Genomic DNA, 25,453 nt, shown 5'->3' on the forward strand with positions numbered 1-25,453 from the left:
CAGACCCACACATCTAAATGTCTCACATAAAGAAAGTTTTCACAGCACCGTGGCCATAAAAGTATTGTATTGCATTATTATTGTAACGATCACACAGCTATATTCCATTCACATGGAAAAGCACAACATACTAGAGGTAAACATAACGATCTTTTTCGGCACACACAGGGAGGACACGTCAGTATGCGACGTAGAAAAAAAAAGTAAACGTCATCAAGAGGCGCCGCTTAGAAATGCTAAGTGTTTGTTTATTTATTTAGCTACATTTTGAAGACTGTATATAGATCGTAATGGAAGTAAACAAGGACGAAGCCGAACGGTGCATTGAGATTGCAATCAAAGCTATAAAGAGTAACGAAGCTGACAAAGCGAAACGGTTTTTAGAAAAAGCACAGAGATTGTTTCCGACACAAAAGGCAGACGGTAAGCGGTGATAATCCGACTAGCTTTGGTTTAGTCATAGCTTTCATTTCACATTAGAGACAACAATCGCCTTTGTCATGTTGTGAAGTATGTGTATTGTCATTTAAGGGTCTTTAGGGTGTTGATCTAGTGTTAGATTATTATTATTATTATTAGTGTCGTTTTTATTGTAACTACATGAAACAAATACATGCAGAAATTCTGTGAAATTTGTAAACGTGGTTTTATAGTTGTTTTAGTCAGACGTGATGGTGACTAGCTGTCATATTACATTTACAGCATTTTTAACAGACACCCTTATTCTTATCCAAAGAGACTTATGTCATTTCATTTTTATACAATTGAGGTTTAAGGGCCTTGTTCAGGGGCCCAACTGTGGCAGCTTGGTGGACCTGGGATTCGAACTCACAACCTTCTTGATGGGTAGCCCAACACCTTAACCACTAGTGTAACCACAAATCCATCACCGATCCACACACAAAAATGCAATTACATGTACAAATCACAAGTAATAGTAAGCCTGTATTTTGTTTAAATGTTAATTAAATGCACCTGAATATGCTCATGTAGACTTTTTTTCCATTTATGACTAAAATAAGTTTTAATGCAGGTGCACTGGTTCATTTATTGGCAACAATGATTAATACGAAGACTAAATTCTTTAACGTTTCACCGTCTTTCAGTGTTAGTTTGGTATGGTATTTAATGTTAACTAAAACTGAATTAACACTAAAAGAAAACATGTTAGTTACATGTTACCGTGGCTGCTATTACCATCTACAGTGGTGTGTGTGTGTATATATAAATATATATAATGTCAACATTGTACACTTTTACATACAGATAACAGTCTATATTGTTATATTTACATAGTCTTTCTGCTGCATATTTTTTATATACTGTACTATATACTTTTAGTGGAATTTTTTATATTAGTGTATATAAATTATATACTTCCTGCAGTGCTTAGGTAGAGATAACACAGCTGTATAAACACTGGGTATTCTTTAAGCCAGCCCCATGTAAGTTATGTTTTCCCAAAATTTTTACAGACCCTTGACTGAGAAAGTACACCTAACGTCCGATCGGTAGCTCGACACCTTAACCACTAGGCTATTACATGCTCCACAATATGAAAGTATATTGTTTATATACTAGAACAGAGTATATGTCTTTTTGAATTGTTCAGTTAAACATTTGTCTTGTAATTTATTCTAATCAAAGTTGTTCTGTATTTAAGATTTAAGTCAGCTTGATGGATAAATATCGAAAATGGGTAACACGATAGCAATAAGCCAGTGGGATTAAAAATGAGTGGCAGTTTTTCAAGGTGAATTATTTTGTCATTTGTTTCCCCCATTATGCCCTTATATAATAATGTGTGAGTGTATATCAGAGTACTACACATTTTACCACGTCATTACTTTAACACTCCTGATTCAAATCACCAGTTTATTATTCATATCCATTAAGTTATTATGGACAAGACAAATCATTAGCCTTTGCTGAGAGGCAACAGATTTAACACAAACACCCTGGAAGTGAGAGGATTTAACATTTTATTCAGTCTTTCCATGCTTGTCCACCAATGTGGAATAATCCTACATACAGTGACTGGACACCTTCCTTCAATGTTTCCTTCAGGTTCTTGGGGTCGGTTGAAATAGAATAAATTTCCTGCTGTTGTGTTTTGTGTAATGTATTCAAAAATTCTTGCACACATTAGTTAACTGTGCTGAGAACAAGATCTTTCTGTTTTAAAATTTCTGAATTAATGACAATCTAATTAAAGTGTTGGCACTGACATAAAAGCTAGAACTGGGCAATGTGATAAGTATTGAAGTATCTTTAAGTGTCAGTGCTCCATTGTTACTTACCAATGATTTCATTATCTTTATTTTCTTCATAGAATTCATAAATTTTCATAAACGCTGGCCAAAATTCTCTGCAAAAAAAAAACCTCAGCAAAATGATATATCATGATATCGTTTATAGTGAATTATTGTGCGATGATATTGTCTCTATATCTCCCACCACTAAGTGCGTTCTGTGGAAATGCTTTAGCTTATTTCTATTATTTCTGCGTTTTTCTTTTTTCACATTCACTTTCTTTTGCTTTTTGTGGTTGCAGCATTGTTGGAGTCTCTGCAGCAGAATGGTGATGCATCTAGTTTTGCAGCAGACGGCAAGAGTCCTGAGGAAAACCATCCCAGCGCTAATAACCACAGTGCTGCAGAGGAGAAGAGATCTGAATCTGCCAAAGTGTACACTACAGAACAAGCAGATGCTGTGAAAAGGTAAAGGTACTGACTGGATTGTGTCTGTGAAATTTCCACCTGTCAGACTCAACATCCCTAATTCTTATTTCCTGCATGAATTTTGCTCCAATTCGAAGGTGTGACCCCTAGTCATAGGGTTTTCTTGTATTTATGCTGACACTGCAGCTTTGTGTGTGTTGTTTAGAGGAAACAGAAATACAAAAAGATAAGAATCCTTCCACCTGCACGAGGTCTACTCAGCCTATCGGTAGTCCTTTAGAAATTAAGTTAACCCAGTTAACCACCATATACTCGCTAAGTAACCTTTGTTATCATGCCTGCTGAGCTGAATCAGCCAGTCATGTTGGGCTACAAGGCACATAAAGAGGACAAGTAGCTTCCTCAAATTGCTTTATAAGGAGAAATATTTTTGCTGAAGCTTTACTGTAAACTCGCATAACATGCAAGAAACCTTGTATTGTAAAAAAAAAAAAAAAACGGCAACCAGCATGTGTGAGCTGCATTTAGATCATGATTTCTGCTTAAGCCCTTTAACCAGTACAGTATCGTTCCATTCTGTTGGTGGAGTGGAAATGGACTTTCAGTCAGAATAAAAAACTGAATGCATGATATATATATATATATATATATATATATATATATATATATATATATATATATATATATATATATATATATATATACACACACACACACACACACACACACACACACACACACACACACACACACACACATGTATATATATACATGTGTGTGTGTGTGTGTGTGTGATGTATGAATGTCTGATATAAAATGCATCAGGACACTGTTGGCTTTCAGTGTGAGACGTTTTTACCTCAGTGTGGATAATCAGACAGAATATTAATGGTTGAAGATGACACCTTCAGATGTTTGATGCAAATTCAGTGCTAAATACGGACAAAATCAAACGGGGACCACTTCCATTTTCTGACCTGATTTAAAGTGTGTTCAACTTTTATTTCGACTCTTTTCCTCAGTTCCAGTTCATTTTGTAAATTTGTGGTTAAGGTTAGATAGTGCCTTATTTACATAGAAGACATATCGAGAGTCTAATCTTGCCCTCATATCAGTGTTTTTTTGTGTTTTTGGTAGAATAAAACAATGTAAAAACTACTATGAGATTCTTGGGGTGCAGAAAGATGCATCAGATGAGGACCTTAAAAAGGCATATAGGAAATTGGCATTAAAGTTTCACCCTGATAAGAACCATGCACCTGGAGCTACTGAAGCTTTTAAAGGTGAGTTACGTTGCTTATTTACTTCAAATCTTCTCTTGACACTCTGATATACACCACTTTTTTATTATACATTAGGCTATGGATCATCCTTTTTTGTTATTTATTTTTCATCAACTCTCCAGTGTTCTAACAGCTGTATGCAGTATGCATCTTATATACATTGCATACTAGGCCAGATCTTCCAGATGTTCTGTATATATTCCTGTTTTACGCAGCTATTGGGAACGCGTACGCCGTCTTGTCTAACCCGGAGAAGAGGCGTCACTATGATCAGCACGGCGAGGCAAAAAACTGTGCTGGCAGACGAAGACACTCCGAACGAGACTTCCAGCCTGATATCTCCCCAGAGGATCTATTTAACATGTTCTTTGGAGGAGGATTTCCATCTAGTAAGTATCTGTGTGATCGTTCATTCAGATACACTGCACAGTTAGGCACAGATACACACCCTCTCTGCAGCAACATATTTCCAGATGTGGCTTTTCTTTTTCATATCTTCTCAGTGATCATGTGTTATTATGGCCCGTTTTTTTTTTATAGCGATTTGAATACTGGTATCTGATTATGAATGTCCTGGTGTATGTAACCATGCATATCTGTTGAAAGTATTTGGTAGATCTTGGACAAGCTATTGTACTCTACTCGTTGTGTTTTCAGTGCGTTTTTGAGGCATTACCATATTAGTAAGTGACGTTGTTTTTCTTAATTAACTACAAGCTTGACCTGTTTGTGGCTTTATTTTACGTCACGTCGTGTTCACAGGTAACGTTCACATGTACAGCAACGGGCGAATGCACTTCAGCCAGAGGAACGGCGCAAGACGGGAAGAAAGACGTGTAAGTAAAATGCCCTCAAACAGCTGTTTGAATCTGAGTAAACATGCAGGAGCTTTGGAGCTTTCTTTTACTTTTGTACTTCAGTTATCTGTAGCTGATGTGGATAATTTGGTACATTTGGTTTGATCAGTTGCTAGGGACAAGTTATTATTATGCAATTATGTGAGTGAATTTAATTGTAATAAATAAAAATAATAAATAAATAAATAACGGAATAAAGGCAGTAGTATTATGTGGTCAAATGTTTGTGGACAACTGTCCATCACACCATGAGCTTGTTGAAGGCTTTCTTATTTTGTGCATTGGTGTGTCATGCTGTAACAGACTTGGGCCTCTTGATTCCAGTGAAGGAAAGACATATAAGATATAAATGTTATACATTTTAGTAAAATTGTGTGCATACAGGGGGCACGGTGGCTTAGTGGTTAGCACGTTCGCCTCACACCTCCAGGGTTGGGGGTTCGATTCCACCTCCGCCTTGTGTGTGTGGAGTTTGCATGTTCTCCCCGTGCCTCGGGGGTTTCCTCCGGGTACTCCGGTTTCCTCCCCCGGTCCAAAGACATGCATGGTAGGTTGATTGGCATCTCTGGAAAATTGTCCGTAGTGTGTGATTGCGTGTGTGAATGAGTGTGTGTGTGCCCTGTGATGTGTTGGCACTCTGTCCAGGGTGTATCCTGCCTTGATGCCCGATGACGCCTGAGATAGGCACAGGCTCCCCATGACCCGAGGTAGTTCAGATAAGCGGTAGAAGATGGATGAATGAATGAATGTGTGCATACAACTTTGTTGCAACAGTTTTGGGAAGAACCACATTTGACTTGGTCTGGCGTCCAAAACCTTAAACCTTAAACCTAAACCTTTGTCCATGTGGAGTTCTTCAGTAGAGTTTGGGCTTACAGGATTTTTTAAAAATATTTTTTATAAATTTACTTGGGCACTAATTCTTGTAGTGCTTTGCTTTTGTTTTTGCTAAACCACCATGGTATTGTTTATGGATATGGTGATAGCAGGAGGATGTACATTAAGACCTTTGGCTCGTATTAATCAGTAGAGGGCAGCAGTGAGGCGTGTACACTACAGAAAGGACGTAATAAATGTTGTTTAATAATTCACCTATTAATTTACTTTTTATATCTTATAATTTTTCTTCAAGGTTCTTGTTAGGGTATGGGTGTCATTTTGCTGGCTATTTTGTTGAAATATGATTTCCTTTGTACTATTAAAATGAATGAATTTAACACTCGACCTGTATTTCTGTGTTTGGTCTGTTTTGTTTTGGCCAGCATAGTGGTTAGACTAGGCTTTGGTTTATGCCAGTAGAAAAAATTAAATATGTTGTGTTTAAGGTTTTCATGTGTGTGTGTCTGTGTGTTGTGCTACAGGGTGGCTTGGCTCTCTTCGTCCAGCTCATGCCCATCATCATCCTTGTTATTGTGTCCACTCTCAGCCAGATGATGGTTACTGAACCTCCTTATAGCCTGAACTACAGACCGTAAGTGTATACACACACACACACATATACACGCATATAAATAACAATCAAATCCTTGGGATAAAGATGTGTGTGCACACATCTTTATCCCAAGGATTTGATTGTTATTTATAGATCTGTCTTGCATATCAAATGCATAGACACCAAACCCTCCACTTTGGCATTCATTTGCTCAACGGTCTACATTAACAATCGCACACACTCCCTCACTGCGTCACCTACTCACACTCACACACAGACACACACACACAGACATGCAGTATGTAGTCAGTGACTCAGACTTACAGTCTGGGGCAAAAAAACCTGGCACAAGGTTATTTATCACAAAAAAGCCACTTTATGTTAATACAAATGACACTAGCTTAATAGCCTCCCATAGAGGATTAAACAAAATATTTTGACAAATCTGAAAGGAAAACCTATTCTGTATTAACTTCTATTGCTTGGGATCTTTAGCTTCAGTTTATGCTCAATTCATAAAAGTTCATTAAAATATTATGATGGTTCATAATAATAATAATGGTGGCCTCATTGAAGGGTGTAAAGCAGGATTGGACTTGATTTGACAGCTTATTGATCCAGACTGTTCACTCAGTGGAGGTATGGCAAGACCTGTGAGGACATGCTGGCCGTGTGGACGCGTAGTACTATTGGATAATCCAGCTGTTGTGTGCTGATCACCGAGTAGCCTGTTAATCAATAGATAATCATATTCACGGAGCGACCAGCCTGTTCCAGCTGACACAACTAATTCAGGTACTCTGACATAATTCTCAGTCACACAGAAAAAAATTTGACTTTAAAAAATTGATTTTATATACAAAACAATTCTGTACATGATTGCCGTGTCTTTGTAAAGACACATTGAGTCATCTCTCCCACTCATGATGAACTCATGTTATCGCTCCTGGTGTTAGCCATGTCATTGCATGTTCATTGAAACCTTATGACAGCTTTTATATATATAATTTATTATATGTGTGTGTATATATATGTACAGCGCCTGTAGAGAATCATACCTATTTGAAATAGCTACATTATTTTGTCATAGAGCCTGAAATTGAGACCATTAAAAAGAAAATTCCAGTTTTATTTACAAATTTTGACTCTCTCTCACTCTCTCTCTCTCTATCTATCTATCTATCTATATATATATATATATATATATATATATATATATAAACTAGAATAACTGAGTTTTTTTGGAATAGTCATCAGACTCCTGATTTAATACTTAGAGCCACGTTTTGCTTTAATTACACCATTAATCTTTCTTTTAATCATTCTTACTTGCAGAATTGCTCAAGTTCAGTCAAATTTCATGCTGAGCAGCAAAGCACTGCTCTCTTCAAGTCCATCCACAGATTTTTATCAGATTTAAGTCAGGGCTCTGACTTGGCCACACAAGTATGTTCTCCTTACTGTTCTTAAACCATTGTGTTGTTTTTTGGCAGTATGATTAGTATCATTGTCGTGTTGTAAAGTGAATGATTTTCCCATCTTCAGCTGTCTAGCAGAGAAGCTCAGGTTTTCCTCAAAAACGTGGATGTACTTGGTAGCATCCTTTTTCTTTTCAATCCTGACCAATCGCCCTGTTCCTGCTGAAGAGAAACGCTGCCACCAGCATGCTTCACAGTAGGTTTGGTGTGTTTTGGGTGGTGTGCTGTGTGCTTTTCACTAAATATAGCATCATCAGACCATAGCACCTTTTGCCAGTTGACATCAGAGTCTTCCGGGTGTGTTTTTGCATGGTGCAAACGATCTTGGTGTACAGATTATGAGATATTTATAACATGCGCAGACCCAGGAGTCCTAGACATAAAGCCATGTAAGTCTTTCAAAGTTGCCTTTGGCCTCTTGGTAGCTCCTCTGATCAATGTCCTCTTGGCTCAGTCATCCCGTTTGGACAGAAGGCCTGATCTAAGCAATGTGCTGGTGGTACCATACATTTTCCAGTTCTTAATGATGCTCTGAACAGTACTCAGAGGGATAGTTAAAGATTTTTTGTACCCTTCTCCTAACTTCTGCCTTTCTATAACTTTATCCAGAGGACTTTTAAAAGCACTTTCTCAACCATGGTGAATTCTGCACTACCATGCACTTACTAACAATGGTATCTTCAATAAACCCTTGGTTTTTATTCTGATGCAAAATAAACCACTACAATTTGTCAGGTGGTGCAATTAACCGAGGGTTTGATCTGGAGGTTCACTGATTCTTGTTCACAAGTTCAAGTATTACTGTAAGGGCTGGTCACATTACCTAACCAGCTATTTCACTAATTAATTTTTAATAATTTCCAGGATGTTTTAAAATTTTATATTCACATTGATGATGATGGTTATAATGTGTACATAGAGCACAAAAAAGTTAGACTTTATTTTTTTCCTAGGTGTAATGTCACAAACGATTTGATGACTTTCTTTAGGCGCTCTGGCACTGGATAGACAGATGCACTGACAAGGGGAATCTCATTGTTCTTTCTTTAAAAAAATAAAATAAAATATTAAGCCGTATATGTCTGCTGTTCATGTACTTATCTGGTTCCTTACTAGCAGTCTTTAACCAAAACCTCATGTGATCCTTCTCAATCAGGCCGTCCCAGCGTGACAATCCCTTAGCAGAGTGGACTGAGTTGGGCCACAGTATAACATGAGAACACGATCTCTTCACTTGTCCCTTTGACCCTGACTGTCGATCACATGCACTCTGTGTTGAAAGAGAAGTGTTTCAGAGATTTCAGCCATCTCCGTATCTCCTTTTCTCTTTTGCTCCCTGATTGAGTTGAGCCGATGAACGGATAATAAAAAGCCTACAGACTTTATACTGTAGATCTGGAAACCCTACCTTTGAACCGAGGTTTCGTCCACACCTCAGCCGTAGATGTACACGTGCTGTTTCTTTGCGTTTAAATCACGTGTGCTGTTTTGGGTTCCAGTTCTGCAGGTCACACCCACAAACGGCTGACCGAGACCCTGCGTGTGCCGTACTACGTGAGCGAGCGTTTCAGTCAGGAGTACAGCGGCATGAACCTGAGGCAATTGGAACGCAGCGTAGAGGACGAATACATCTCAACCCTTCGCAACAACTGCTGGAAGGAGAAACAACACAGTACGCACTTCCCACAAACACATTCATCTAAACTCTATACCTCCATACATGTGATTGATAAATAGATAAACAGAAAATTTCAGCTCATCCTTCATCTCCCATTTCCGTTAGAACTTTGATCTTCTTTGATTAAAGAAGAGAATTTCTATGATGCTTTAAATGATCAGACTCCTATTTCTCTATAGAGCTGTATTTACAGATTAGAGTTACAGGTAATAGGTAATACTTCTAACTTTGTTAATACTAAAACTTTTCTAAGTTTTTCTTGCTTAGACCTGCCACAGGATGCAAGTTTCTCAATCACATCTTTAAATTCACATCCTTTTAAATAAGCAATACGAAGAGTTTCTCAACCGTGTCTAGGCCACGTCCTTTAAAATAAGAAATAGCACTTAAGTGACGTGACATATGGCTAAGTATGGTGATCCATACTCAGAATTTGTTCTCTGCAGTTAACCCATCCAAAGTGCACACACACAGCAGTGAACACACACACACCGTGAGCAGTGGGCAGCCATTTATGCTGCGGCACCCGGGGTGCAGTTGGGGTGTTCGGTACCTTGCTCAAGGGGACCTCAGTCGTGGATGGCCCGAGACTCGAACCCACAACCTTAGGGTTAGGAGTCAAACTCTCTAACCATTAGGCCACGACTTTCCCTTAATGGGTAGAATATGCTGACTATATACAAAAAATATATAAAATTCACTGTAAAAGTTTGAATAATATCCATATGTGGTTAGTTATTTTTTTTCCAGTAATCCACTCCAGTCCCATAAAATAGCATCCTAATTATAATTTATAACTTGTTCAGATGAAGCTCTTTTGCTCTTTCCCAATGACTCATTACTAGATTTCCAGACCAGATGAAGTACTGATTGTTTAACTTGACCATCTCCTTGTGACTATTAAAATAACCTTGTATTTTGCATTGCATTTGTTAAAAATCTATTTGGATGAATGTAAAACAAGCAAGGTGATCCAGATTTGCATCGGCTAACCTGAAATGTAATCGTTATTGTGTTAATATTCGGTATATCCCAAGTTACATACTTATGCACTGTTCTGTGCTATGGTGTAGTAGAAACAGCAAGTAGTGTGTTCACAATGAAAATGAAGCACCCTTTGAGTACCCAGATGATGGACTTATAAATAAATAAATAAAAATGAAGTATGAAATGTTGGACACTACATGTTGCAGCTTTGCACATGTAGTGGAACAGGGCTACCAGGTGCTGACACTGGATGAGAAACATTTTAGACGACAACACTCAAAAGAAAGATTAGATCTTACAAATGTCTTTTATATTAGCACATATTGTGTCATTTATTTTACAAAATTTTCACAATATTCTGCTAAAGCTAACAGCGTCACATTAGTTTGCATCACTTTGCTATCATTTGCTGGGAAACGGCTTAGACTTCCGGATATTTTTTTTGGTGTTTTATTAGAAACGATACCACTCTTCTAACATTTCATACACTAGATAGTAGACTACATAGCGCATAGTGTAAGCCCATAGTGTGTAGTACTTCGTTTTGGACACAGCTATTATTGTGCCTGATGTGTCTGCACTAAAAGGTAGAAATTGAAGATTGTTGTCTAGTCATTCTGATATTTAGTATAATTCCCAGTACAGTATATCTTATAATAAAACAGTCAAGTTCCAATGCTGTTGCAGATAGACAGAGAATATAATCTTATTTATTAAAAAACAATCTCCAGCTCTACTTTGTTCATGACTTTTTAGTAAAGTGAATTTCAGTTGGGTTCCTGACTCAGCAATACTCGCTCAGCTGTCTGCGTTCAGCCTCCAGACAAAGCCACAAAACCACAAATCATTTCCTCCCATTGTGTCGTTTGGGTTTTTTGGTTATTTCTTCAGAAGCAGGCACGTCATACTGTATCGTGATTCATCAAAGTTAGGCCAGGTTTCTTAATTCACACGTATTCTAACTCTTAATTTGCGTCTAATATCTTGCATCATCTGCTTCACTGTTAAAGTCATAGTCTGACATCGGACTATTCCATAGTAAGAGACTTCCTCTTTTAAACTTTCTATCGAAAGGTTAAAAGTAACTGAAAACTGTAAAAAAACAACAACAAAAAACAAACAAACACATGCACGCATGAACACACACACACACATATACATGCTATGAGGATATGATTCTGGGGAGGAAAAGTTGCCATGATGACTTGATCCTGTAAGCAAGTCTGAAAAGAAAAGTGTTTAAAATGATCGGTATTGCTGTGTTTGTGTGTCCACAGAGGAGGGTTTGCTGTACCGAGCACGCTATTTTGGTGACAGTGACCTATATCAGAGAGCTCAGAGAATGAACACACCCAGCTGCTCCAGACTGGCCGAGGTTCAGACTTAAGTCCACTGCTAAACCAGCATGATCCTGGCAGGTGAGAAGGAGAAACGTGTGATGCTGCTTGACACCATGATTTATTCGTTTAAACAGAAGGAGTTTACAAAATGAACAACCCAAATGGCATCCTCAGCCATACAGCCCTAATGTAAGTGTGACTGCTCTGTACTCATATTTGAATCCCTACTATCCAGGTGCAGAAAGTGAATATTTAGGACATACAAATGTGATTAGCTCCTACAGAATGACAAATATATGAATGGTTACGACTGTGCATTCACTTCTACGTTAAGTCAAGATGGATTTTTGCAACCTATAGTATTTGAGTTAATCTGTTGTTTTACGTCATTTCTTTTTGCAGAAGTCACTAATAACGCAAATGTCTGCAAATTTCCTAGTTGTGGGATGAATACAGAATTATCTTATCTTGTCATATTTAGTTACTAGCTATTTAAGAGGTTCTTGGTAAGATACTGATGCTGAAATTCATTAATGGTGCATTAAGGCAATAAATACAACTTAATGTTATAAAAAAAAAATAATCACCCACAGGAAGGTGTGATGTGGCTCCACAGGAAGCACTGTTGGTTATTTCTTAACAGCCGCATATCCAGCCAAATCCACACCAGTTTAGTAGCGATTCCGGTTAAATTTAGTGATGAATGCCATGTCAGTTAATGAAGCATTAACCATTTTATAGTTGTGTTTAATGATGTGAAACATCTCTGAGACAAAAGGGCACATTTCAGGCCCAGCAAAAGACAATTGTTTACGTAGCACTTAAAGCACATAACTGCACAATAGAAATGATTGGACAAAAAGGAGAGTAAACAGCAGTAAAGGATCGTCACTATTACCATGTTTACAGAGTTCTCTTCTGTCAGTGTCCTCTTTCAGTCCCTTATCAATGCTTTAGTGACTTTCTAAAGCGTGACCTTATTCTTAGGAGGTCCATAGCTGACCTTTATCAGTGTGAGAAGACCTTACAGCCCCACCACACTCTGAGCGTCACGATCATGTCATCGTGACCAATTCCAGGCACATTTCACAGTCAATCACCCTCTTAAACTACTGGACTGGATTGTATACGACGTGCCATTTAAAAGCAGCAGCATGCAACTTGAATTTTTCTGCACTGTAACACAAACGTGACACACACTATTGCAGCTTGCACTACTCACTCATTTGTTACTGTATATTGCGTATTTTGCAAACAGTATAATCTGTATATCTAATTTACCTGTATAGCGTTGTCTGTCAATTAAATGTATAGTGTCCTTATTTTATCTGTACATTTGAGGGTCACAAACAGTCTGTACCAAATTCCTCGGGTGTATAAAACCTACTCGGTGAATAAAGATTCAGATTCTGATTCTGATTTCTTTTGTTTTTTAGGTATAAAATTGAATCTTCCAAGAAAAGCGGTGGCAAACTAGTGACATTGAGCCAAGGAGAGATTTCTACGTGTGTGTGTGTGTGTGTGTGTGTGTGTGTGTGTGTGTGTGTGTGTGTGTGTGTGTGTGAGTGTGTGTGAGTGTGTGTGAGTTGTTTTGTGTGTTACAGAGAGACAAAGAGAGATACTTGTTAGTGAAGGATAATTTTGTAAGGGTTTGTAAAGAAAAGGATCTTCGTCCTCCAGCCCTTTCCAGACCTGAGCAATACCTCAGTTATGAAATGATCCAATCTTTTTATCGATCTGAAACGCATTTAATTCCCATCAGGCTGAAACTTGCATAGGGTCTTCTACATATTTTTAATTTGTTTCATATAGACATTAAATTATTAACTTATATAATTGTACATTTGAGATTTAGCTATGCAGAAATTTATTGATTAGGTCAAAGGTTAAATAAGCATTAATATGAAATGAAGATGAATAAATACTCCATTCTTTAACCCTTTTATCTTCACTAGAAATTACACTACTCTTTAGTTATATAGTATTTATTCAAGGATCAGGATTTTTATTTGAAGTATGATATTATGTCTATTTTTACATTTTGCAATGCTGTCTAAAAAATCTGTTGTAGTGCTTCTCCTGTGGATGAGAACAGAACAATAAAATCTGATGTGCCACACTTCAGCCTTACAAGTTGGTGTGTTTTGTGTGTTTGTGCTGAGGACATGTTATATTGTGTGTACAGGGGTGGGACTGGTAGCTGTGTTTGTTTCAGAAACGGGGAAGAATGAGTGTGTGGGTGTGTGTGGGTGCGCTTGACTCATGGTAGAATTTGGCAGGCTGTGTAAACTAAAACATGCAGCGGCTCACGTTCCTCAGCAGTCAGTAGTCACGTCTGGATCATACCAGTCTCTGCTGGATTTATATTTCTGATGCACTTTATATTTTTCTCTCACAAGCTTTTTCGCTTTGGAAAGTTTTTCTAACTGAAAAAGCATTTCATAAGAACACAATCATACACCATTTAAAACAGTATTATATCATTAAGTTGGTAAAACATCAATTTTAAATGTGTGAAAGTTGTTTTTCTCAGAAACTGAAATACGCAGATTCACAGGAAAGTTACAGTTTAAGGTTTTTCCTGTTCTCTTTAAACCTGATCCTAAAAAGCATCACAACACAAAAATGGTTGATGGTTTACTGATACATTTCAGTAAACCGTCTTTCTGTACTTTACAGAAACTGATCAGTTAGTTATATAGACATGGACAAGAAAAACGCTTATTCTCGAGCTATGTGGTATGGAAGAATAAAAAGCTCCTGAATTCAGTCAGTCAGATGGTGGAGCTTGTTTATTAGAGCATTCAGCAGAAATTCAGTGCGTAGAAGTGTGTAAGCACTTAACTGCTTTGAACAGTCAAGAACTAATTTTATTACACACTTTAATAGCAGAGGTAAAATCAGTTGCAGTAAAAAAAATAAATAAATAAAAGGCCTGGCATCTGCAGATTGAGGTGTTTTTATTTTTGCCTTTTTTTTTTAAAAATACGTTTGTGTTCTCAGATCAATCCTGATCTCAAGTTACTGTCTGTAGTACGGATGTTCGGTGTCCACATGGGTTTCAGTTTTATTGAAGAACTTAATCCGAATGTCAGAAATTGATCACAGAATTTTTAAAAGTTGCCTCAATCGGTGAAGTTTAAAATTTTATTTAAAAACAAAATTGCTGCTTATTCCAGTAATTGAGCTAAATTTTAGAAATAAAAAGCTATTTGCTGTAGTCTTTCTTGCAAAACCCTACATCAGAGGGAATGCTTTAAAAAATTAAATATATAGGGCCTGGATGGTTAATGGTTTGATTGTTCTAAAGAACCCTTCAATAAAGTATTTTTGTACCGTATTGTAGACATTTTGCAGCACAATGGGGATGAAGCGCAGTGTGGTGAACAAAAGCAATCGATGAAGCAAAGATTTCTTCAAAAATATTTTATTTTCTGATTTTCCTTAATGCACGTATAAAACGTAACAGTATTTGAATATCAAATAAATAATGATGCACAAGTGAATATGCATGATAACGGTGTTTAAAAACAATTAAGATGCGAAGAACCCATTTTAAAAACACAAGATCAACCTTGGATCACAAAATGGTGCTCGCTGGATAAAAAAAAAAAAATAAATTCATGACATGGGTAAATCAGGTTAATGAAATAGCTGCCAGTCATTTTCAGAAAATAAAACGTGAGGTAAACATTTCAAAGCAGTAGACAAAACGGCACCAAACGGGTTTGAGAACTGCCTGAAAGAAGTGCAATATATGAATGCAGTATCTATAACGTACATACAGCAATCAGTGAATATGAGGATGCAATTACTTTTTTGTACCCTATGCTCTTTTTTGTATAAACACCCTGGTGACAAAAGAGACCTGCAACATCTGGTAATATCATCAATATAAAGCCAATCGACACAGTATTATCTGAAGTCCTTGGTTCAGATCACTAAAATGTTGACCTCACAGAGCCATAAATGCCTCAGTAATACCCAGATTTGGTCCTTGTGGCTCAACATTCTTCAATAAGCAGCTCTTCTGAGCTGTACAGTTTTCTTTTGATCACTCTGAAGCCAGTGCTGAGTTTTAGGGCAGCTCTCAGAGGCAGTGATGAAGATTTGGCAATAAACAAGCCCTGGATCTTTGGCCATATGCCTCCTGACTCGGGCCTGAGGACGAGAGTGAGCTGAAAGGTGGGGACAACGCAGGGGTCAGCAGCAATCTGGCTTACACTGTGAAACATCTCTCCCTGCTGCACACACAGATCGATGAGCGCCCCCCGGAGGCCACATGGCTCACTTGCTGCCAGCTGCACCAGCTCGCTCCCTATGTGTTCTAGCAGCTTGTTGGGAATAAGAAGTTTAGCACAGTGCAATGTGCAGCCTTTTGCTTCAATCAGGCTAAGAGCAATCTGTTGGACTACTTCTTTACAGAGGCTCTCTTCTGTTGGGTCGTAGAACGTGTCGGCATCCATAGCAGACAAGTCAGGAAGAGATACGGAACCTGGAAAAGATTAAAAATTAGATTTACACCATGCTGAGTAACAAGAAATTATGTTATATACAGCATTGCAATACGGAACATGCTGCTTCTGACTTAATTACATCATGATGCAGTTTTTTTTTTTGTTTTTTTTTTAATGCATACTGCAGATATCAGGTGTTTATAACACTCACCAAGACCAACACTGCTCATGGCAACATTCTTTCTAAAGCAATTCAGAATATCAAATTCCACATTCAACACTTGTGTGTTAAGAGTGTTGATTTGCACTTCTGAGTGCTTCATGGCAAGTACTGTAACCTTTAGGCTACAGGGTGCAAAGGATCTTTTTAATCTTAAATGTTAACCTTTACAGTATATGCAGATGACTTAAAGCTTGAGTACAAAGAAAAAGCCAATAATCCAAACTAGGGAAAAAATAAATAAATAAATAAATCGTTTAACCTACCAGTATCTGAGCAATCGTCTGTGCCACTGTGCTCGGATTCGGAGTCTATACTGTTACTGCTGCTGAGTTTCTGCACCAGGCCGCTCCAGGACAGCCTCTGTGGAGCTTCATCAGCCCAAACACTCTCACTCTGTGTCTTCTGCATGACTCCAAACCTCAACTTCAGCTCTACAGGATCAAATGATGTGCTTCAATTATTCACACCTGAGAAAAAAAAAAAAAAAAGATAGCAACTTATAAATGTGTCTAGGAGAATGTGTCAAAAAAGTGCTTCAGTGATTCCTGAATCCTAAACAACTTTGGGTCCAAAAAATAAATAAATAAATAAAAATCAAACAAACAAAGAACACAATGATGAAGCAAAAGTTTTTGCATAAAAAAAAATAAAATCCAAATTTGTGCTATGAATATTGTGAGATTCAAAAGCTTATGCAGTATTACAGTTTCTAGAACAATAAGCTTCATCAGGCTTTCTCTGGATGCTTCATTTCTGCACCTTTTTTCCAGAGTGACTTACATTTTTATTTCAACGTATAAAACTGAATAATTGAGGATTAAAAGGTCATTGTTCAGGGGCCCCAGCAGGGGCAAGGGATTCGAACCCATGACCTTCTGGTCAGTATCCCAACACCTTAACCACTTATCTACAACATCTTAAGCCAGCTTTATCTGTAAATTAAACCTTTAAGAGAGTTTCATCAAAGATGACGATATTTTGCTACGTTTTATTTAATCTAATCTCATCCTACATGCTTATAATAGTTTACTGCTCAGTTTTGCAAACTGGACAACTGAATAGAAACAAAAACAAGTCTCATGAACATGAAAATAACCTCTAGACACTCACCGAAATCGTGTAGCAGTAAACCGAGAGGCAATGTCTTAGCAGTAGTTGATGATATATCCCAAATATTCGGCGAATTACTCTCTTAAACTAACAAAGAACCGAGACGCCGGATTAAGTGCTTCTGTCCTTCCTTCCCTCAGTGCAGCAGCTACTCTTCTGCAAACACTGATGTCATGCGCGAGAACAAAGCTGTTTATATAGCTCCGCCTCACCGAAGAGTTTCACGCCCCCTAGAGACAGCTCAGCCAATCAGCTTTTAGCGCACGTTCAGCGCGTTCCACTTTGCCCAGTAACACCAAGCGCCCACAAAACCATTGTCTGCTGAGGAAGAGAAAAACACCGCAAGTAGTCTTTTGTTTCACCTAGAACAAGTTGGGGCACAACCTGTCTGTGCGTTTGTCCGAGCTACATGGACATTTGGGACAAAGTTAGTGTTTGGAAGACTAGTGTTTAGTGTTTATATCATGTTTGTGTGTATTTGTGCCTACATGTAAACACCAATCACATATCATTGCATGCATTTGGGTTATAAAATGAAATAAAAAAAAATAATAACACCAAATCTAATGCAATAAAAACATGCATGCATGCATTTAAACAGCATTCAGTGTTACAGTTGTATGGACTGCACTATGACGTCACTGTCACAGTGCATTGTTTGTACACTCATGCATCAGGCTGGATATCTGTGAGAAGTGAGTACACAAAAAAGGTGCAGGTTCGACAGGAGATTGCAGTCTGTGATGCAACATTACATCCCTCCATATAAAACAACATTACATCCCTCCATATAAATCAGTCCTACGGTGGTTTATGTCTCAATACACTATTATTTGTTACCACTCGGAGATGCACACAAAACCACACAAGGTTAATAAATGTGCATTGATTTGGGTGAGAAATCTACAGCACCTCTTGTGGAGACAGAAATCAGTATGATGTAATGTTGCACAGTCTTGCATGAATCAACATTCTGTCATTTTACTCTTCATCTGAGTGCAAAAAATGTACTGGGAGTGAAGAAGACCTGAGATAACTGGCCTGAAATGTACAAATTTAGTATCTGATGCATAAAATAAAACCAATGACATATAGATTAATCGGTTATATGAATTTATATAGTGCCACTGTTATTCTTTTTCAACATTACTTTATTCCCAACACATCTAGTTTGAGTGTATATAATGTATGTACAATACAATATACACATCTATGTAAAAATATATAAGGATCAATTAAAGAAATAGCTAATATTCCTTTACATTTGATGCTTCCTATAATTTAGATATTTATTTAAACATTGGGCTTTAGAATTGTAGTAATTTCTGCTGTCTGAAATTAGTACATTAACAACTTATAGAAGAGTAGAAAATGATTGTTCTGTATATTAATAATGAACTATTTTTAATGAATTACGTATGATGTGAACAAATGATGTTAATGCTATAGATATCTTTTAATCCCGAGTATGTTTTACATTTTGATTTTGATTAAGATAACCATGTTGGATGCAAAAACAATCCCACGACACACAACCACCTATAAAATTACATCAGTTAATAATGAACCCAGTGGAAATGTATTCATTAACAGATAACACACAACAACCATGACGTGACATTTAGCCTAGGATATCCATTCAGCATGTCTTTAATCGTAACAGAGCAGTTTATTCTTAGAACTCAGTTAAATTGTGTTAGTGATTTACCTGAGGCTGTTTGTCCTGCTGAATATATGTGCACACTTCATCTGACTCATAAAAAGGGTGTAATTTGTAAGTTTTTGCCAGTTCATGGATGATTTGGGAGTACAAGTGAGAGCTGGACAAATTGTTCTCTTTGCAGTCAGGATGACCAGTACAGCACATAACAATATTTTTTAAGAAGTTACAGTACTGTTAACATACAATAACAGGTTTTGGAGAGGGGAAAGTTTGTCAGTTGGGGTGAAAATGTAGTATGTGTCAGATCCAGAAGTATACGCTGTACATTTGGTCCCGCCCTCGTAGAACAGGACGTACTGTACATTCCCCAAAGTTTACTCAATGCTCTTTTCATTCAGATGCAAAACAACCAGCAATCTGAGTTTCACATAGCAAATTCAGGAAGCAGTATATATAAACAAGGCTCAGTGGGCACCAATTATTCTGCTCTCAAAGAGAAAAAAAACAAAGCCACCAGAAAAAATAAAATATATGATAGATACATTAATTAGAATTATACGTGTGTTCAGTACGCTGTGAGCTTGTTCTGAACACAGCAGTTAGCTTTATAGGACAAAGAGTGTGGGTTTTATTTGCTATCTCTGTGCACCCCCTCTGTCTTGCTTTGTCTTCTCCTGTTTCTACAGCTGCTACAAGTAGGCTATATGCACTCGCTCGTTTTCTCACTCGCACACACAAACATGCAGAGAGGGGGAGGATAACCTCACAGACCACAGCACTAAAATTAATAGCAACTCTGAACGAGTGTGGAACAAAGCACAGGGCTCCTGAAGACAAAAACAAGATATGTTTCTGCTTCTAAATCAGACGGCTATATTTGTAGAAAAGTTTGAGCAAACATATCCATCTATTTCTTACATATACTGCGCATGTTTTAAATTTAAAAATGAATATTACACAATATCTAGAATTGCAGTTTGGACTTTCTATGTAGCTCTTTGAAATGGATTTAAAAAATCAATGCAATGATTGATTTATTAAATTTAATCACAGATTTAAGCAGTTTTATTCCACACACAAAAATAATAAAAATAAAAAGATCAGGTAGATGTGTAAGAAGTCAAAGTTTTGGTACACTTCTGCACATGATTAGTCTGCTGAAAGATCTGTAACATAAGTAAGTATATTTACATTTAAGTATTCGGTTCCAATAAAAAAAAAAGGTGCATAAATAAACGATAAAAAAAAAAAACCCCAACATTTCCATTCTGGTTAAAAAATGATAAACAGAAATGTATTGCAATTGATAAATTAATATAAGCAGTATATGGTTAGCTATGATGTTGTGAAACCTAACAGCTGCTCAATAGGTTTATATTTCCACTCGTCTGCCTCCAGCTCCTCCACCAGGCTGGCCAACTTCTCCATACGGGATACCTGCTGATCTAAAAGCACACAATAGCAAAAAGTCATTAGTATTAGGTTTAAGCCTTTAGTTAAATTAGCAGCAATGGTGCATGCAATCGTGGATACTGACATTTTAAGCTTATTGTTGTGGATTGTTAAAAAAAAAAAAAAATCAGAACAATGTGTAACTTACCATGCTTCACCTGCTTTAGAGTTGAAGCCACTTGATAACTGAAAACCGATTCACACAGAAATCTGTCCGAGCCGTCTGAAAAGTAAAGAGTGAAACTGTACAGTAGAATTCAAATATCTACTAGTGATAAAATACCTTTGCTTACTGGATCAAAAACCAACAAATAAAACACAAAATAGAAGAAAAATATTTATAAGGAAAGGATTAATGTGTGAAAGTCAGAATTTTTATTACCACCACCTTTTGTCAGAGATTACAACTGATTATTTATTAAAAAAAAACCCCATCTATTTTACGTTTAACATTGTGAAACAATATAAATGACACAAAGAAGTCCCTGTTATCACCTACACTGTTGTAGCTATAAACAGCCATTCCCTCACCAGTCTCTCTTTTTCCTTTCCTGATGTTATTAACTCCAAAAATTGCTGCTTGTCATGTTACAGAGAAACCAGAAAGCACACATTATGTCCTGAAGCTGTGACACTGGAGAGTCCTTCAAAAATACCACAAACATCCCCTCACAGAAAACATCACCATATCAACAATTACACACTTTTGCCTATTCCTATGTGAAGTGTGCACCATACAAGTCTCTGTGCATGTAGTTTGAAGCACAATATTATAAATCTTGTCAGCAGACTGCTGTGATTTAAAATTAATCAACACCTCCTGACCAATTAGATTCGAGAATGCAACAGTGCCATATAAAAAGAAAAGTAGACACAGTAAAGAAAGACCTCTGTAAAACATCCTGTTTGTTACACACACACAAAATATGTAAAATGTAAAAATTTCAATTAGTAAAATCTATAAACACCATCATTTAACACCTTAGATATGAGCAACATAAAGCTCTTTCCTATCCTGTCTTTTATCTATACAATGCTCCGTTTATATAAATGTATGTCTGTGTGTGTCTATAAATACCCAAACACTGTTATAAACATGCTCCCTTTCTTTCGAGCCAGAACTCTCTCTGAGCTAAGCACAGAGATTGAGGATATGCCAATTCACCCAGCACAATGAGGACTATAGTAGAATGGGGGCTTCACACATTAATGCCCTCTGTTCTTTCTGGAGACAAAAAGTGCAGACGGCTGGAAATTACAGTCCGTGTGGGGATTAATGACCCAGACACTTTTGACACAGTTGGGCCAAAAACAAAAGGCAGTTTTAGTGCATTTTGTAGTCAGCCTTGACCTTATAATAGATTGGATGCATTCTACCTTTTGAGATCAACATTATGGTGCATTTCCCCCCTCAGTATAACTATTATAACTTGGTATGGAAATGAATGCCTGCAAACAGAAAGTGATTTGGAAAATGAGTGTCCACTGTGTCATCATTAAAAAAACACTGTATAAAAACACAAATAGAATCAGAGGCAACAGTGGCTATTGATCAGATATCAACAAGCTGTAACAGAGCACTGCACATGACCCCATCTGTTCCCCAGGTGTATCATGGCTGACTCTGGGATATTCTTTTCTCTGTAAATAGGATGTAGATCTGATGAATGTAATTAAGCATCAAATTAGGTCTTCATTTAGCTTTTTGTGCTCACTGTCCAAGCAGAACACAACATTCATACTCCTGTGTTCAAGTATGACAACTTTGCCATAGTGCCATAGTCAGTGAAAGAGACTCAAGACTCGTGTGGCATCCGCACTCATTGGAAGTAGAACTTTTTCATGCAACTAATTTATTTATTTACTTTTTGTCTTGGTAGCTTGTAATTCTATAAAGTACATCTACACATGCTCAAACTATACTTTGCAGATGTGGACAATAACCTGGTATATTACACAACTCATTTTGTTTGAACTCTTGTTGATATTACTGTTCTTCCCTATACATAATTGTGCTACCAGTCAATTTGTATTCTTGACATATTGACAATGCAACTACTTTTATATATATGCAGTGAGGGGTATTTAGGCTAGGCCACTAAAATCTGTTTTTGTTTGATTTCTGCACACGTGCAACCCTGTCTTCACATGCAAAATCTGATCAACTCTAATCAGTGAAATTCAGTCTTCAGCCTCCAATACATAACTCTCCATAAAATACACCCCTGACTTTAAAAAAAAAAAAAAAACAGAAGTAAGGTATTTGGCAGACCTTCCATCATCTCCCCAGCTCCTTTGGGATATGTGTAGAGAACTTTTCTAGGGGGAATGAGCTCTGATGCACTGAAGCCAGATCCAGTAACAGAGCTCCCACTGACCCCTCCGGCAGAGGACGATGATGAAGATGCTGCTGCCATTTGGCCTACAGTGCCGAGTCAACACAAGGCAGCGTTTCCTGTGTGGGGGGGAATATGGTCTAGTTAATAAATATGCACAGTATTTTGAAATAGCATCAACACTTGCCGCTTAAGATGAGGATAATTCGGATTCATCATGCAACTCTGGATACAAAAGCATTATGAAGAGTATGACACAGTGACTTCTTTGCCCTATGTGTGCTAAACATCAGCATAGAGTGAAGAAATGTTTCTATGTTTCTAAACTTATCAGCTACATCTACATGAGAGTGACTTTGCAAGTATGGACTAATTGTAGCCCATTTGTTTCTATGAAGCTCGTCAGCACCGTTCTACCCTGTCAATCACAGTATTTGAGTGAGGTATCATTGCAAACACAGCAGGATAATGTGTCTGATGCTCAAGACGTGCAATTATTATAGACAATATGCTCATCGGAACTCCTCCATTGGAGCTTAAGAATAACAAGTAGCTGACTGAAGTTGTTTTTATTTGTTTATTTATTTTTTATTGTGGCTCTGCAGTTTTGCTAGTGTTTTTTGTGTTTGCAAAAAAATAGCATACACATCCAATACAGTGTTAACCATATATTTTGCACAGAAGTGCAAGTTTCTGACAAAAGGACATGAATAGAAACACATTTCTTTTAGACACCTGAGCTTGTTAAACATCTAATTCCACATTTAATCCCCATTTGCTTTTAGAATAACCTCCACTCTTCTGAGAAGGCTTTCCACTAGATGTTGGGATTTCATTCAGCCACAAGAGCTTTATTGAGATCAGGCTCTGATGTATAAAATGAGGCGGTCTGGTGCAGTCAGTGTTCATCCAAAAAGTGTTTAGTCAGATTGAGGACAGAGTTTTTCAACTCAGATCTTGGAGCAGGAACAAACCATGTCTTCATGGACCTTGGATGTCACTTCCAGTGAAGGGAAATTGTAAAGCTACAGCATACAAAGGACATTTAATACAATTGTGTCCTTCCAGCTTTGTGGAACATTTTGGGGAAGAATCACATATGGTGTAGACAAACCTTTGGCCATACATGAATTATATACTTGTTTTATATATACAAGCCAAAGTATTTATGGCCAAAGCATTTTCATAAGCAAAGAACTCAGGAATGTACATACGTTAGTGTTAGCAACAAGCTAATGTTTACAAAATAATTAGCAAGTTAGCAATAATTAGCATTAGCATCTAGATGAAAACTCATCATTCGTTTTTAAATTAGTTACAGCACACATAGATTTTTAATTTAAAATATTATTCATAAGAGTCACTAGAATGTATAAAACGTATCAAATGTATAATAATCTTTTTTTTTAAAAAAAAAAAAAAAGCCAACTCACGGGGTTTGCTAAGCTAGCTCTGGTGCTACTTCTGGTATAATGCGTAGACTCTGTACAACCTCAACAGCGCCATCTACAGCCTCGGAAGAGCGACAAAATGAATCAGAATGTGTATTTCCTGTGACGTATCGGAAGTAGGAAGTCTACTTCTGAGCATCTGGAAGATATTTAACTAGGTATGATGCTATTTTACACGACATGACCATTTATATATTTGTCTTTAAAACTATACTGATCACATGCCATGTTAAAAGTATTGCTTTTGTTACGCTACACTTCATACAGATAACTAGTTTCAATGGTCTCTCTAAAGTGTACTAATGAACTAATGGCTTTTGCACCATATCTAGTCTACTGTGTGTCAAATAAAGTGTTTTAAGTTATAAAGTGATCCACCTTAAGGTGTTGGACTACTGACCAGAAGGTCATGGGTTCGAATCCCAGGTCCACCAGGCTGCCACTGCTGGGCCCCTGAGCAAGGCCCTTGCTTGTATAAAAATTGTAAGTCACTCTGGATGAGAGTGTCTGCTAAATGCCAGAAATGTAAATGAAAGCATTAATGCATCTTTAGTCCAAGTTTCTTCAGGCACACCTTAATATTAATACTTATACGAATGACACACTACAATGACTTTTGCACTGACTTTTACAATGACTTTTGCACACTTATGTCGAATACAACGGTTAAAAAAAAAAATCATGTTTTTTATTTTTTTTTTATTTTTTTTTACAAAAGCCACAGGGCCAAATACATTGCCATGCACACGTATGTGAATATAGTGAAGTCAAGTATGAAGAGAAATGTAGTTTCCCCAGAATCATGTGCAGTCAAACAGACTCAAAGTAGGGCAGTGTAAGATTAATATTATACAGAAAATAGACTATACAATATACAATCCAGAATTACATAAACAATCTATACAGTGAACACTACAATTTTATAATAATCCTTAACAGCAGTATAAACATTTAACGTGATGTGTGCATTTAGATATGTTAATTATTGTGGCTCTTTCATAAAGTCAAGCCTAAAAAGAATTTTA

General features: G+C 37.2%; 4 protein-coding genes across 5 annotated transcripts in view; 2 read left to right on the forward strand and 2 right to left on the reverse strand.

The window, feature by feature from the left end:
- Positions 1 to 25,453, forward strand: part of ascc1 (activating signal cointegrator 1 complex subunit 1) — a 100,909-nt gene that overhangs the window by 66,678 nt on the left and 8,778 nt on the right. The window contains exon 1 of one of the 2 annotated variants that reach the window (XM_060896524.1): positions 24,527 to 24,586. The exons of the other annotated variant lie outside the window; for it this stretch is intronic. The gene's annotated coding sequence lies outside the window, so the exon portion shown is untranslated. Of the gene's footprint in view, positions 1 to 24,526; positions 24,587 to 25,453 lie in introns of those variants that run through there. 2 annotated transcript variants of the gene reach the window in all.
- dnajb12b (DnaJ heat shock protein family (Hsp40) member B12b) lies at positions 193 to 13,855 on the forward strand. The gene is made up of 9 exons (XM_060896449.1): positions 193 to 423; positions 2,555 to 2,720; positions 3,819 to 3,964; positions 4,180 to 4,353; positions 4,727 to 4,800; positions 6,183 to 6,292; positions 9,231 to 9,403; positions 11,674 to 11,814; positions 13,173 to 13,855. Exons 1-8 carry the CDS (start codon positions 291 to 293, stop codon positions 11,781 to 11,783), a joined length of 1,086 nt encoding a protein of 361 aa, XP_060752432.1. The 5' UTR covers positions 193 to 290; the 3' UTR covers positions 11,784 to 11,814; positions 13,173 to 13,855.
- ddit4 (DNA-damage-inducible transcript 4) lies at positions 15,148 to 17,715 on the reverse strand. Its single transcript, XM_060896544.1, has 3 exons — positions 17,527 to 17,715; positions 16,680 to 16,883; positions 15,148 to 16,231 (listed from the first exon to the last, which is right to left on the reverse strand). Exons 2-3 carry the CDS (start codon positions 16,822 to 16,824, stop codon positions 15,741 to 15,743), a joined length of 636 nt encoding a protein of 211 aa, XP_060752527.1. The 5' UTR covers positions 16,825 to 16,883; positions 17,527 to 17,715; the 3' UTR covers positions 15,148 to 15,740.
- On the reverse strand, positions 19,154 to 24,528 carry anapc16 (anaphase promoting complex subunit 16). Its single transcript, XM_060896559.1, has 4 exons — positions 24,411 to 24,528; positions 22,914 to 23,096; positions 20,790 to 20,864; positions 19,154 to 20,634 (listed from the first exon to the last, which is right to left on the reverse strand). Exons 2-4 carry the CDS (start codon positions 23,056 to 23,058, stop codon positions 20,525 to 20,527), a joined length of 330 nt encoding a protein of 109 aa, XP_060752542.1. The 5' UTR covers positions 23,059 to 23,096; positions 24,411 to 24,528; the 3' UTR covers positions 19,154 to 20,524.

Source organism: Tachysurus vachellii, chromosome 2 (genome assembly GCF_030014155.1).
Source record: "Tachysurus vachellii isolate PV-2020 chromosome 2, HZAU_Pvac_v1, whole genome shotgun sequence".
NCBI lineage: Eukaryota > Metazoa > Chordata > Actinopteri > Siluriformes > Bagridae > Tachysurus > Tachysurus vachellii.